General features: G+C 39.3%; 1 protein-coding gene across 2 annotated transcripts in view; it reads right to left on the bottom strand.

Annotated features, from left to right (window-relative positions):
• LOC145613387 (chaperone protein dnaJ 10-like) overlaps positions 1-13,047 on the bottom strand; it is a 59,544-nt gene extending 46,497 nt beyond the window's left edge. For both annotated transcript variants that reach the window (XM_081668486.1, XM_081668485.1), the window contains exons 1-3: positions 12,667-13,047; positions 11,780-11,839; positions 9,358-9,440 (exon numbers count right to left, since the gene is read on the bottom strand). In XM_081668486.1, coding sequence (XP_081524612.1) covers positions 9,358-9,440; positions 11,780-11,839; positions 12,667-12,753 — 230 coding nt within the window. In that variant the 5' untranslated portion in view covers positions 12,754-13,047. The remainder of the gene's footprint in view (positions 1-9,357; positions 9,441-11,779; positions 11,840-12,666) is intronic.
• Positions 13,048-13,883: the final 836 nt, after the last annotated feature.

A 13,883-nucleotide genomic window follows, 5' to 3' on the forward strand; every position in this document is an offset into this window, starting at 1 on the left:
TTGATTTCACCACCTCTTCCTCCACCACTTATTCCTTCACCAACTCCGAATCTACTTGACTACCTTCTTTCTCCATATTAGTGGTAGAAAATCCCAGATTACTTTGAAGGTTTTGAATGATTTCCTTCGTGATTTCTTCCACCTTCTCTTCTAGTGTTTGAGATTCCTCTTTCACCACCTCTTCCTCCACCACCTCTTCATTCACCACCTCCGAATCTGCTTAACTACCTTCTTTCTCCATATTAGTGGTAGAAAATCCCAGATTATGTTGAAGGTTTTGAATGATTTCCTTCGTGATTTCTTCCACATTCTCTTTATTATGGATTAATTTTCGGCTGCTGTGAATTGAACAAGAGAATGTAATTAAGAGGTGAATGCTTGAGTATTTGATTGATTGAAGATTGAATTACAAAGGATAAACATAACTTGAGGTTATGACTCTCTTAGTAGCTTTAGGCCACAACTCTCTAATGTTTTCTCTCAAATTTCTGGATAAAAGACTAAATGCATTCACTACCTTACATATACTCAAGCTTAAAGGATACATGTGACTAACTAAGCTAAGAATGGAAAAACCATCAAATGACATAGTTGAAGAAGCTTGCTTTCTTTCCCTAATCTCCTCTTAATTAGCTTTGTCTTGTTGTGCATTGTCTCTGATCACCTTTGACCCTTGCTGCCCCTGTTTTGCGCGCCTAGAATACACCAAAAGTGGTGGTTGATGTAGCTTCTTGGAGCCGTTGAACCATTCCATGACATCACTCCCCCCTTTGAGCTTCACCTTGTCCTCGAAGTGGAAGGAGGGAAAACGCAAATTGACAGCCTCAAACTCTTCCCAAGTAGCTTCATAATCGGACAGCCCTTTCCAAGTGAGCAAAACTTCGAGCACAAACACAGAATTCTTCTTCACCACACGCACCTCGAGTAGTTCTTCCGGTTCAACCACCAATTCCAAGTCGGGGGATAGTTGTGGAGGAATGGTGGATTGACTTGGAGTGCTGCCGAGTGCTCGTTTGAGTTGGGATATGTGAAAGACAGGATGTATCTTGCAATCATTGGGCAATAACATCTTGTAAGCAACTCTGCCAATTCGCTCAAGCACTTCAAAGGGGCCGTAAAATCTGGCAGCTAGCTTCTCGAACGGCCTTTTGGCCAAGGATTTCTGTCGATATGGTTGTAGCTTAAGGAACACCTTCTCCCCAATTGCAAAACTCTCCTCCCTCCTCTGTTTGTCAGCGTTAGCCTTCATCACCTGTTGGGCTCGGTTTAAATTCATCCTTAGTTCCTCCAGAATTCCATCTCGTTCTCGCAAACTATCCTCCAAACTGCTGACCATGGTCTGACCCGTGCCCAAACGCCACAACTTCGATGGATCCCTTCCATAGACGACCTTTAATGGTGTCATCTTGGTGGAAGAATGCGGTGAGGTGTTGTATGAGTACTCCGCCCATGGAAGCCAACGAGCCCAACTTTTCGGTTGCCCTGCGATAAAGCATCGCAAATAAGTCTCAAGACTTTTGTTAACGATTTCCGTCTGTCCATCCGATTGGGGATGATAGGCTGTGCTACGACGGAGGTGGGTGCCATGCAATTAAAAAAGTTCCCTCCAGAAATTACTCATAAAAACTCGATCACGGTCAGATACAATCGATGCCGGGAACCCATGGAGTCTGACAATTTCCCGAACAAAAATATCAGCCACCTTAAGAGCATTAAAAGGATGCTTCAGCCCAATAAAATGACTATACTTCGACAGGCGATCAACAACCACTAACACGGCGTCGACTCCCCGGGATAAGGGAAGGCCCTCCACAAAATCCATGGAGATATCCTCCCACACGGCCTCGGGAATTGGCAGCGGTTGAAGTGATCCCAAGGGACTTTTTGTGATTGTTTTACTCCTTTGGCAAACATCGCATTCACGAACAAACTTGCTGACATCTCTCCTCATTCCGGCCCAAAACCAGTCGGAGGTGAGTCGGAGATAAGCTTAATCTCACCGTCGTGGCCTCCAATGGGTGAACTGTGATACTCGCGTAAAAGTGATGGAATATACTTGGAAGAGTTTGGCAGTACAACTCTGTTTTTATAGAGAAGCCTATTTCCTTCAATATGGAAGCCCTTGGGCCCTTCCTTTCCCTCCTTTAGGCCCAACATAATCTGGCCCAACCCTTAGTCCGCGTCCAACTCCTTCTCCAGTTCGGTCCAGTCCACATACTGAGAGTGGATTATTGCCCCAAGTTCGATACTCACGAACTCCTTCTCCTTCCCATTCATCTTCTCTGATTGAAGTAGTAGCCTTTCATCCTTGCGAGAGAGAGCATCAGCAACTCTATTTGCGATGTCGGGCTTGTTTTGAATCGTGAAATCAAAACCCACTAATTTTCTCAACCATCTCTGATACTCACTGCTAACCTCGCGTTGCTCCGCGAGAAACTTTAAGCTCTGTTGATCCGTTCTAATGGTGAATGAGCGGCCAAGTAGGTAGTGCCGCCATTTCGCCACCGCCAAAGAAATTGCCATCAATTCTTTTTCGTATATCGACTTCCCTCGAGCTCTAACGCCTAACACCTTGCTATAAAAGGCAATTGGCCGATTCTTTTGCATCAATACTGCACCCAGACCGAACCCCGAAGCGTCGGCTTCGACAACAAATTCTTCCCTGAAAGAGCGATGGTCATGGCCGTCTTCAGCTTCTGGAAGGCGGATGTCGCCTCATCTGACCACCCAAAGCTGTCTTTTCTCAGTTGTGAAGTGAGAGGATTGGCGATGTGCGCATATCGAGCAATGAATTTCCGATAATATCCCGTTAATCCCAAGAATCCCCTCAATTCCCTCAGATTTCGTGGTATCTCCCAATCAAGGATAGCCCGATTTTTTTCCCCATCCATTGAAACTCCCTGCTCCGAAATCACGTGCCCAAGATATGCAATTTCCTGTTTGCCAAACTCGCACTTTTTAAAATTGGCGTACAAGTGATTCTCCAGTAGCTTTTGCAAAACCAATTCTAAGTGCTCCCTGTGTTCATCACGTCCCTTACGATAAATTAAAATGTCGTCAAAAAGTACGAGCACGAACTTTCTTAAATAAGGCCGAAACACCTCATTCATAAGAGATTGGAATGTGGCCGGAGCATTTGTGAGCCCGAAAGGCATCACGAGAAACTCATAGTGCCCCTCATGCGTTCGGAAAGCCGTGTTGTGGGTGTCTTCCGGCTTAACTCGAATTTGATGATAACCCGATTTTAAGTCGAGTTTTGAGAAAACGGTAGCTCCATGTAACTCAACCAATAGCTCATCAATGACGGGAATTGGATATTTATCCGGCACGGTTTCTTTGTTGAGGGCGCGGTAATCTACACAAAACCGCCAAGATCCGTCTTTCTTCTTGACGAGCAAAACCGGACTTGAGAAAGGGCTTAAGGATGGTTTGATGATACCCGACTCGAGCATCTCTCGGATTAGCCTTTCGATTTCATCTTTCTGAATTTGGGGATATCTATAGGGCCTCACACTAATTGGATTAACACCATCCTTAAGAATAATAGAGTGCTCATGGCCTCTATTTGGGGGCAGCCCAGTAGGCATGTTGAAAACCTCATGAAACTGGCCCTATACTCCCTCCAAGTATGACGGTGGGCCGGTTGGAGTTGGGCCCAACTCCTTTGTTTCCATCTTGCTGAATTCGATCCAGTAGCCTTGTTTTTCCTTCTTAAGTACCCTCACCATAGCCTTTAGTGATACTTGTGTTTTCTCAAGGGTGGGGTCTCCGGTGAGCGTCACCGGTACACCTCCAACGGCGAACTTCATAACATGGGTTCGCCAATTCGTGACAACGGGCCCTAACTTCTCGAGCCATTGCACCCCCAAAATTACTTCGGCGCTCCCTAACGTGAGTGGAAAGAAGTCTTCGGTAATGGCGAGTCCTCCTTGCAAATCCACCTTGACCCCCTTACAAACTCCATTGCCATGGACTACGTCTCCATTCCCTAGAGAAACCGCGAACTCTCCGCCTTAAGTAATGGGGATCGCCACTTGTTTTACCAACGAAGTGGCTAGGAAATTATGAGTGGCCCCGGGGTCAATCATGACCACCACCTCACGCCCTTTTACCCCCCCCACGCAACTTCATAGTCTTCGGGTTCTGTATCCCAATGACCGAACAAAGTGAAATCCCCTTGGAATCATCTTCAGATGGAGGATCAACCTCTAATTCCGGCCCTTCATCTTCCAACTCCTCTTCCCCCTCCGCTACTGTGAGGACACTAAGCTCCTTTCTTTTGCACCGATGGCCCACTCCCCACCTCTCATCACACCGAAAGCACAACCCCTTCGCTCTCCTTTCGGCTAATTCGAATTCGGTCAGCCGTCGTGTACCTCCGGAAGTGTCCTGGGCTGACCCTTGCTGACCTCGGCCCATGTTCACGGACCCTTGTGACTCAGGTGGTTTGGGCCAACTTCGACTAGGCCCATTACTACTAGTGTTAGGTAGCCCGTAGGTCTGGATCAAGCTGCCCTTATTAATGGAAGAGTTACTCTCTAAGGCTTACAATTGAGGGTCCACTAGAATTCACTCCCTTCCAACTCACCACGGGCCTCTTCCCTTGTTGTACTCTATTTTTTTCTTCTATTCTGCTTGCCATTTCCATGGCTCTCTCTAAATTGGGTGGATTTAGGAGTCTCAATTCGGTTTTAATTTCTCGGGATAAGCCGTTAATGAATTGGCTAAACATGAGTCTCTCATGAATATCCTCCAGGGGTGCCGCCATCTCGATGTATCGCCGGCGATACTCCGCTACTGAACCCTCCTGCGACACTGCCAGCCATTGCTCGTGTAAGGTCCCTGAGTGGGATGGTCGGAACTCGTTTAGAATTCGGTGCTTGAGGTCCGGCCACCCATAGAATGGCCGCCGCTTTTGCTCCCACTGAAACCATTTCAGTGCTGCCCCATCCATCGCAACCACCGTCGCCTCCATCTTCTCCCTCTCCGTCGGGCGATAAAATTCGAAGAACATCTCCGCCCTTGCGGTCTAGTTATCGGGGTCGACACCCTCGAAGATCGGCATCTCCAGTTTCCTATGCTTCCAACTACGCCCGCCGCCCCAGTGCCACTCCTGTTCTTCGAACGGCCTGTCCACCGGAGTTCGGACCGTCTCCATCTCTGCCCGTGGGCTGTTTTCCCCTATCACCGGAACAAGTGGTGGTTGGTCGTGCCTCGCCTTCTCCAATTCCTCCTGAAGTTTGGCGATTTTTTCCCCTATCAATTGCAACTTGCGTATTCACGGTGCTTTGGAAACGGTCGAAGCGGATCTCCATCTTATTGGCAGCGGCTGTGATAGCCTCTTCTGTCTTTTTCCTCTCTTCCTTGATCTTCTTGCGTTCTTCCTCCATGGCTGCCTTGATGGCCGCCGACACCACGCGAGTAAGGTTGTCATCTTGCGGTTGTAATTTTTCTTGTAGTGTTACCATCTGAGTTGCGAGATTGGCGAGCGTCTCTTCTATGGCTGACAGCCGTTGCGAGGTGTTTGCTTCCATTTTTTTTATTACGGTCGCAGGGTGGTGGCTTCCGACACCGGCGGTCGCAGGACCACCGCTCTGATACCAAGTTGTTATGGATTAATTTTCGGCTGCTGTGAATTGAACAAGAGAATGTAATTAAGTGGTGAATGCTTGAGTATTTGATTGATTGAAGATTGAATTACAAAGGATAAACATAACTTGAGGTTATGACTCTCTTAGTAGCTTTAGGCCACAACTCTCTAATGTTTTCTCTCAAATTTCTGGATAAAAGACTAAATGCATTCACTACCTTACATATACTCAAGCTTAAAGGATACATGTGACTAACTAAGCTAAGAATGGAAAAACCATCAAATGACATAGTTGAAGAAGATTGCTTTCTTTCCTTAATCTCCTCTTAATTGGCTTTGTCTTGTTATGCATTGTCTCTGATCACCTTTGACCCTTGCTGCCCTGTTTTGCGCGCCTAGAATACACCAAAAGTGGTGGTTGATGTATCTTCTTGGAGCCGTTGAACCATTCCATGACACTCTTCTAGTGTTTGAGATTCCTCTTTTCTTTCCTCATTTGGCCGCCACAACCCAGAATATTGGAGCAACCACTTCTTCAATTCTTGCCACTCACGAAATGGTTACCATGGGTTTTCACATTCAAACAGCTGGAACACTTTGCCGCTAAGCCCAATGATGACAGCCTTCAATTATACCTCCTCATTTAACTCGAAAAATTGGAAGGAATCCTCTAATTGAAGAATCTAATCATTCAAATTTCTTCCATTAAACTCTAGAAGTTGAAGCTCGCATCGGACCCTTTGCTCTTCATTTGCTCTTCATTGGGATCTGAAATTCCATGCTCTCTCTTACTAGAGATGTGTGCATACTCTACACAAATCCATTCTTGCATCTATTGTGCCACTATTCTTTCATCAAGTTCAAATATCAATTTTTTTTTTTTATGAAATGAACAAAAATCAGTAGCTTGACCACCTACTCTGATACCAAGTGTGATGGAATGAAATCGATTACTAAGTAAAATCAATAAAACAGCAAGAATTTCTGATTTTAACTAGCAAATTAATAAAGATGAAAGCTTAAGATTAACTGATAATGGTGAAAGGGTTACAAGGATAGGTTAATAGCTTAAGGCTATCAATCTTCAAAAGTGAGTTTAGCTAACAACTCTCCAAAAGTGACTTGAACTCTCAACAAGTTTCATCCAATTTTTGCCTCCCTTATTCTTTTCCTTCCCTCTCCATTTATACTAAGGGACAATTAACCTAGCAAACAAATGTTACTAAATTACCCACATTACCCCCCTTATGTTAGTCTATTACACGTAGAAGTCAAAGCAAATTCTATTGCAAAGTACTCCCTCCGTCCCTAAATTACATTCCTCTTTCTAGCATTTATTCCTCACATAATAGAGATAAAGAGGAATGTAATTTAGGGACGGAGGGAGTAGCACATTTTGCCTCAAATATTCTTCGAGCCATTCACCCATCAATGCGTTGATAGTTTTGTTATTTAGGCAATCCTAACATATGAGGCGATGCTGATAGTTTATAGCATGCGATGCTTTCCGTGATCAACCCATCAATTCCGTTACCGAATCACCGTAAGCATTTCCGCAATCGCGATCGAAACCGTATTTTCGAACCATGTATGTAGGGGACCACATATTTCTAGGACTAGGAATTGTAAATAGTGATGGTGAGGCTCCGCAAGAAAGGGATGATAATGATGTATCACTAAATATGAGCATCATATCCTGAATGTTATAAACGAGGATCACAAGAAACCAATCAATGATGTACTGAAACGGCAAGGAGCCAAAGATATGTCTATCAATGTCAGGATATCCATAATTTCATCAACGGAGAGTTACCAAGCAAGATGGGCCTTATAGTTGAACCATTGAGTCACATGATTGGAATCAACCGCAGTAAACTTCTCCTACATCGTCAAGGATGATCTCGTCAAAATGGGATCGTGGAAGGGAAAAGTCGATTTTTTAGCTGTACAAATGGAAGACTATGAGTCTGATAATATTTTTTTCACTAAAGCAACGGTTATGGTGCTGCATTTGGGTGGTTACTACTTTGTCAAAAACTTCTACGACTAATGGTATGCTTATGCAAGTTAAAAAGGGTGTGATAACAGGATGAGCCTACCATTGTTGTTGCGCTAGTCGAAATGAAAAAAGGATGAAACTTTTTAAGTGGCCGATAAGACATTGATGTTCTATATAAGGAGTTGAGGGCTTCATTACCACGATTGCGCAATGTGGACCATGCTATTGAATTAGAATTTGGTACAAGGCATATGGGGCCATCAAGCTAAACTTCTCAAACAATTGAATGTGTAGTCTGACTGGTTACATTAAGAAATCTAAGGCTCCCTGTAGTGCTAAAAATTTGTTTAAAAGATGGTGGTTACTCAGAAGTTGGGAATATCTTGCAACAAACAATATCACGGTGAAAAACAAGTACTCAATCCCAAGGACGAATGACTTGCTTGATAGGCTACTAAGGGCTATTTATTTCATAAAGCTAGACTTTGTTTATTGTTAAGTTAGAATCAAAAGGGCAATGAGCCAATGAGCCCAAAACAACATGCGTTACACGTTATGAATTCCTTATACGGCTGCTTAGGCTAACCAATAACCCGGCAAAGTTCCATAACTTGATGAATAATGTGTTTTACACATATTAAAAAAAATGTGTAATGTCACAACATTGTAATGTATTCAACGGTTTAAAATAAATCATATAAAACACGCACTTCTAGCCTTTCAGAATTTAAGAAAGTGTAATTATTTGTAAAAAAATATAAATAAATAAAATGTGAATTTGCAAAAATGGAAATATGTTCCTTAGTTCCAAACATTACAAAACAACATACAATTCTTTTAGTTGAATTGAAGTTTCGGAACTGAAATGATGGAATTCAAATTCTAATTCTTTGTTTGGGAAACATGAGAATTTAAGATACAACCTTTGCTTAAATTATTTTCAACAATGTGACATTCACCAACATCTAGGTAAAATTTGTTTGTGAGTGGTAAAGGAAAGAGAAATAAAGTTACATGTGATGAAGAGAGAGAGAGAAAAGACAAGTAGAAAATGAAAGAAAACATTTGTTGCAAATAATTTATAATATCCATTTATGGTAAATGTTGTACATAAGCTGAAATGGAGATAGAGTATAATTTTGAATTCAACTTAATTTTGGTAATGAATAATGTTATCCTGATAATGCTTGATCTATTTTAATTAAATTGGTAAAGATAATAATAATATATAACATAAAAAAATATTAAAAAAAAAATAAGCTACTAAAATTCGCTCAAAAGTAGACATTTCTTTACCAAGAAATTAAGAAATCACATAAAAGAAGAGCAATAAATATGAAGGTTAGTGAAATAAAATTAGTGAGTTTAAGTTAATAGAGGCTTACTTAAAATATTAAAGCGATTTTGATACCGTTATTTAAGATTGAAAACAAATGAGAAGAAAAATATCAATTTCTCATACATTTGAATAAATCAAAATGAAAAGAAAAATGATAAAGATTTAAAAACTAGTACACCCCTATGTTAATTCTTTTCTTTTCTTTTCTTTATTTTTATCTTTAGTTAATTAATTTTTTAAATGTGGAGGAACATTAATAACCAACAAATCCATTAAAATAGATAAGAGAAACATTTCACCCATTATTAGCTTTCCTTAGAATATCACCTGCTAAAAAAATTCATGCATGAAAATAAAAGGCGTAGGTAGAGTAAGAACTAAGAACAATGCAAATGATCATCATAATGAAGAAAGAGTAAAGAGACTAACGCAGAAATTCCAGACTTTCCGTATGCATCATAAGCTTGACGTTGTGTTGGGTCACTCAATACCTGGTAAGCCTCTCCCAAAACCTGAATAAACAAAACTTATCAACAGTCCATGTCCAAAGTAATTACACATTTTGTTACTAGTAAAGAAGTAATTATATTGTAGAAAACATATACTTAATCCATTTCTTTTTGGTTGCATCACTTTCCTAAAACAAAAGTTTCTAATTAGTTGCATCACTTCCCTTTTTAGTTAATAAACTCTCTCTACCTCTGTCCTATCACATGGGTCTATTTTTTTTATTCTCTATCTCTCACCTCCAAAACACCTAGAATTCGCATTTTACAAAGTGATGCAACTAAAAAACAGAGGAAGTATATGCTTTTTTATTTGAACATCATTGCTTCCTTACAGCACTTTAGTGCATACGTTAATAACATTATACATTTACCTTTTGCAGTAGATAGTTATTTACTTGCACTCTACGAAGAGGTCTAAGTTTACATGGTTGTTGATCTTGTTTGATATTAAAACCTACAGCTTAATAATCTCTTGTGTCAGACGCCCTTATGTATTAACATACATTATACATCGCACATCACACAACACACAGTATTAAAAGGACCGAGGTACTAAAATCAAGTCTAATACACAACTATAATTTGTTAAGATCCAAAAATTTTCAGACATAGGTGCGGAAACATGACATGTATCAAAATCAAAATTACAGACTTCCACATATACCAACATTTAAATTTTCAAATTGTTAATGCATGTGTATACAACTACAAAGCCCAAAAGGAACAAGTAATTTATGGTTCTTGATAGAAGAAAAATGAAATATATAAGATTGACACTCTCTAACAAAAAGAGGGGTAAGGACAAAATATAATAATATCCTGAAGTTATCATAAAGCAATATCTATACAATATCAAAAAAATCAAGAACCAACCCGAACATTATACACTCGAAAATCCTACTTCCAAGAGCACCACCAAATTGCCAACAACGATCTTCCATATTTCACCAACCAGACCTTTCTTTTACCTTTCTTTTATCTTCAGTCCCAAGGTACAATAACATATTTCACACACGAAGACTGCATTCCAAATAAAGCTAATGATAAATGAAAAAGAGAAAAAAAAAAAACTCATGGATATATGAGTGTATATTGATTGACAAACTCTTCCTCCTTAAGACATAAATGACCCAGAAGATTAAAAAAGCTTAAAAGACAATAAAAGTAAAGAATAAAATTAAGCATTATGGCTTTATTTGGCATTAGTGTTTTAGGTGGCAGTTAGAAGCCGGACAAAGTCATAATATTGCTTTGAGGCAATAATAAGTCTTTGGAAAAGTGATGGTTGTAGTAGTGAGTGGTGGTTGAGAATCACACTGTGTCATATTTTAAAAAATGACGTTAAAAGGAATACTGTGCAACTCTTTGAACGGGCTTTCCTAAATGTTGTACCCTATTTGCCTAATTCCTAACTACACATTTTTCTTGTCTTACCTACACCATTGTTGATATCTGAGTACTCTCTCTCTCTCTCTCTCTCTCTCTCTCTCTCTCTCTCTCACACACACACACACACACAACTAGAGGAGTCCGCTCTTTATGAGGCTTTCAACCTTTCGAGCAAGTATTGTAGATGTGAGGCACCTTCATGGAAAAAAGGATGATTACCCTTTCCAATTTCCTCTTTGATTCTCCTTTATCCTACAATGTTTCAAAAGTTTCGAGAACCACAATATGAGTAGTAATTCATACATAATGAGTGATAGTCTAGTTGAAGCCACAACAATCTTAACTCTAATCAATTTGTTTCATATCTCAACTTCCTTCGTTCCTAAATGTTTCCCCTATTTTGACTGTACATTTATCATTGTATTACTTGGACAATACATATCTTTAGTAGCATATTCGTAAAAATAAAAGAATTAAAAAAAATTAAAATTAAAAACATAACAATTGAATATGAATAGTCTACTCATTAATACGAATCAATCAAAATTAGAAAATTTAAAGGTAACATGTGTGCCTTTTAAGTTTTCTAATTTTTTTAAAAAAAAAATAAAAATAAAAAATAAACAAAAAATTGATATAAAGTTATCTTTAAAAAAAATTGAAAAAAAAAAAAAAAGAGTCTATAAGATTGACTGCATGAAAACAATACATATAACATTTTCACTAATGCCAAATCACATTACTAAAGAAAATCAAATACCACCACTAGCCACGGGTTTGTAGCCAAAACTCAATCAATCATGAAGAATTTCCTAATCTGGTCCAAATTGAAATGTTAACGGCTTATATTCTTGTCGAAGGTATGAAGTTATAAAGATCAGGAGCCCTTATAATTTGGTAAAAGGATAACAACTTTAAAATATCATTAGGCTATTCAAATTAGATGTACTTGCCTGAAACTTCTGAGCTGCAAGGGGGTCATTAGGATTCCTATCTGGATGAACTTGCCGCGCCTACAAGCACCACAGACACATTATTACAAAGAAAAATTAATTTAAAATAAAATTAAAAAAAAATACAATATCTCTTGCCTAAGTATTCTAACACTTATAATTTAAAATTAGAGCCTGTCATGAAAAGACTTTAATTTATCTTTAATTATCTAAGGATTTTAGGTGTAAACAAGCAGTGTTAAAAATCCGATAAAATCTGTTCCTTTACCAATTAGTCAGTCCAATTGGATGAAGAAGAAAAAAAGGACTTCTTACTGCAAAGCATTGTGACTTCCTGCTTTCAAGTTCTCCTTTATGAATTGTAAGGTTTATATACAGTTGAAAGCATGCAATTCATTTGGAGCATCATTTCTCCCATTCAGCTTTTTATAATTTAAAGATACAAATTGGCTCATGAGTAAGCCTCTAATGCTTAGATTTAGCTACAAATGTGGCAACCGTCATTCTTTCGTGATTCATTCGGATCATCTCTTCTCTCTCCCATGATTCAAAAGAAGCCAGATCATGTTACAGTTAAGTACCCAAATTATTACAAGCCTTTCTTACACCCTCATCACAAATACAATATGCTCAGTTCTTAGTCTGAAACGATAAGATATCAAACAGCCGAACAATTTTTATGATTTCAGTGACACTGCATGAGTTATAAACAAATAATGCAAATATACATAAATGGAAACACATAATCAATGAAATCAACCTAACATTAATTAACCTAAATCAGAAACCTTAAACTTAGGGTAAAATAGAGGTAAATCAAAAACAAAGTTAAAAACAAAAGCAAGCAAAAGCAATTGACGATTAAATCGAGAATTATTAAAAATTACCTTATTGTAATAGGCTTTCTTAATCTGGGCTTCAGTAGCAGTAGGGCTAACCTCAAGAACATCATAAAATTCGGTTTCCTTCACCATGCTTTTTCAATTCTAAGAGAATTTGATCAATAATCTCACTAACTTCAATCAGATTTATCAACAGCAACAACTAATTTTGGGGTTTTCTGAGTACAATTGAATCCAGCTGAAACTAAAACTGCTTTTTCTCTCTCCTCTTCTATTTTTCCCGAAAGATGTGATCGATTGATCGTTCGTTGAGTTCAGAGGCTTAGGATAGATACGAAACAGTTTGTTCTTTGTTGCTACCACATTTTTATTTGCCCAAGTTTCTCTCGTTCCCTTCCTCCTTAAGGCCTTATTACACTCTTTTTACTTGTCTGTCTTGTCTCATAAGATATACGCGCTGCTACTTTGACCCCTTCTTTTTTGTCAAAGATTAGTTATTGGCAAAAATAAAATGAAATCGGCAATCGCAATTTTAAGTAGACTAGATTAGTGTCGTGCGATGCACGAAAGTAATAATCTTTTTCCATAATTAATTTGTGATATAGTAATATAAAAATGAGGCAGCTTATGTGGAATAAATAAATGCAATGTGTATTAGAAAGATGAAATAATAAGTCAAGAATTATTATTTAAAAATAGTATACAGTATATTACATTAATAATGCATGTAATTCCCAATAAGCTATACAATATAAATGTTGTATGGCTTTTGTTAAGAAAATGGAACCGTGTTCCATTAGCTCATTGTCTTTATCTTCCCTAGGATAAAGATTTCAACGAGGACAAGAAGGCAATGGTTGAACGTACTCAGAGGATAACAGCCTAGTATCAGGAGAGCTAACGAGCTTGGGGTGGGTTCGACCCACCTGTTCAGGAACTCCGAGTGCGTTCGTGAACGTGTCCAAGACGGAGGCGTAATGACCCTCCTACAAGCTTGAACACCTTCGCATGCCCCGAAAATGAAACGACGGTATACTTCATCAAAATTCCCCCAGGGAGTGCAGGATGAGACTTTCTTTCCGTAATTTGTATCATCAGTATTTTCGGTTTTTTGCCGATTAATCAGACCATTACCCCCCCCCCCCGAAGCCCCCCTTGGGGATGAAGGAACTGCAATAAGGCTGCCCCTTGCTCGCTTTCCCTACCTTTTTGGAGTTCGGGAAAGGAGCGGGGGCAGAAATAAGCAAGGGCTCGTAAAATCC

Source organism: Chenopodium album, chromosome 25 (assembly GCF_948465745.1).
Source record: "Chenopodium album chromosome 25, dcCheAlbu1.1, whole genome shotgun sequence".
Lineage (NCBI taxonomy): Eukaryota > Viridiplantae > Streptophyta > Magnoliopsida > Caryophyllales > Amaranthaceae > Chenopodium > Chenopodium album.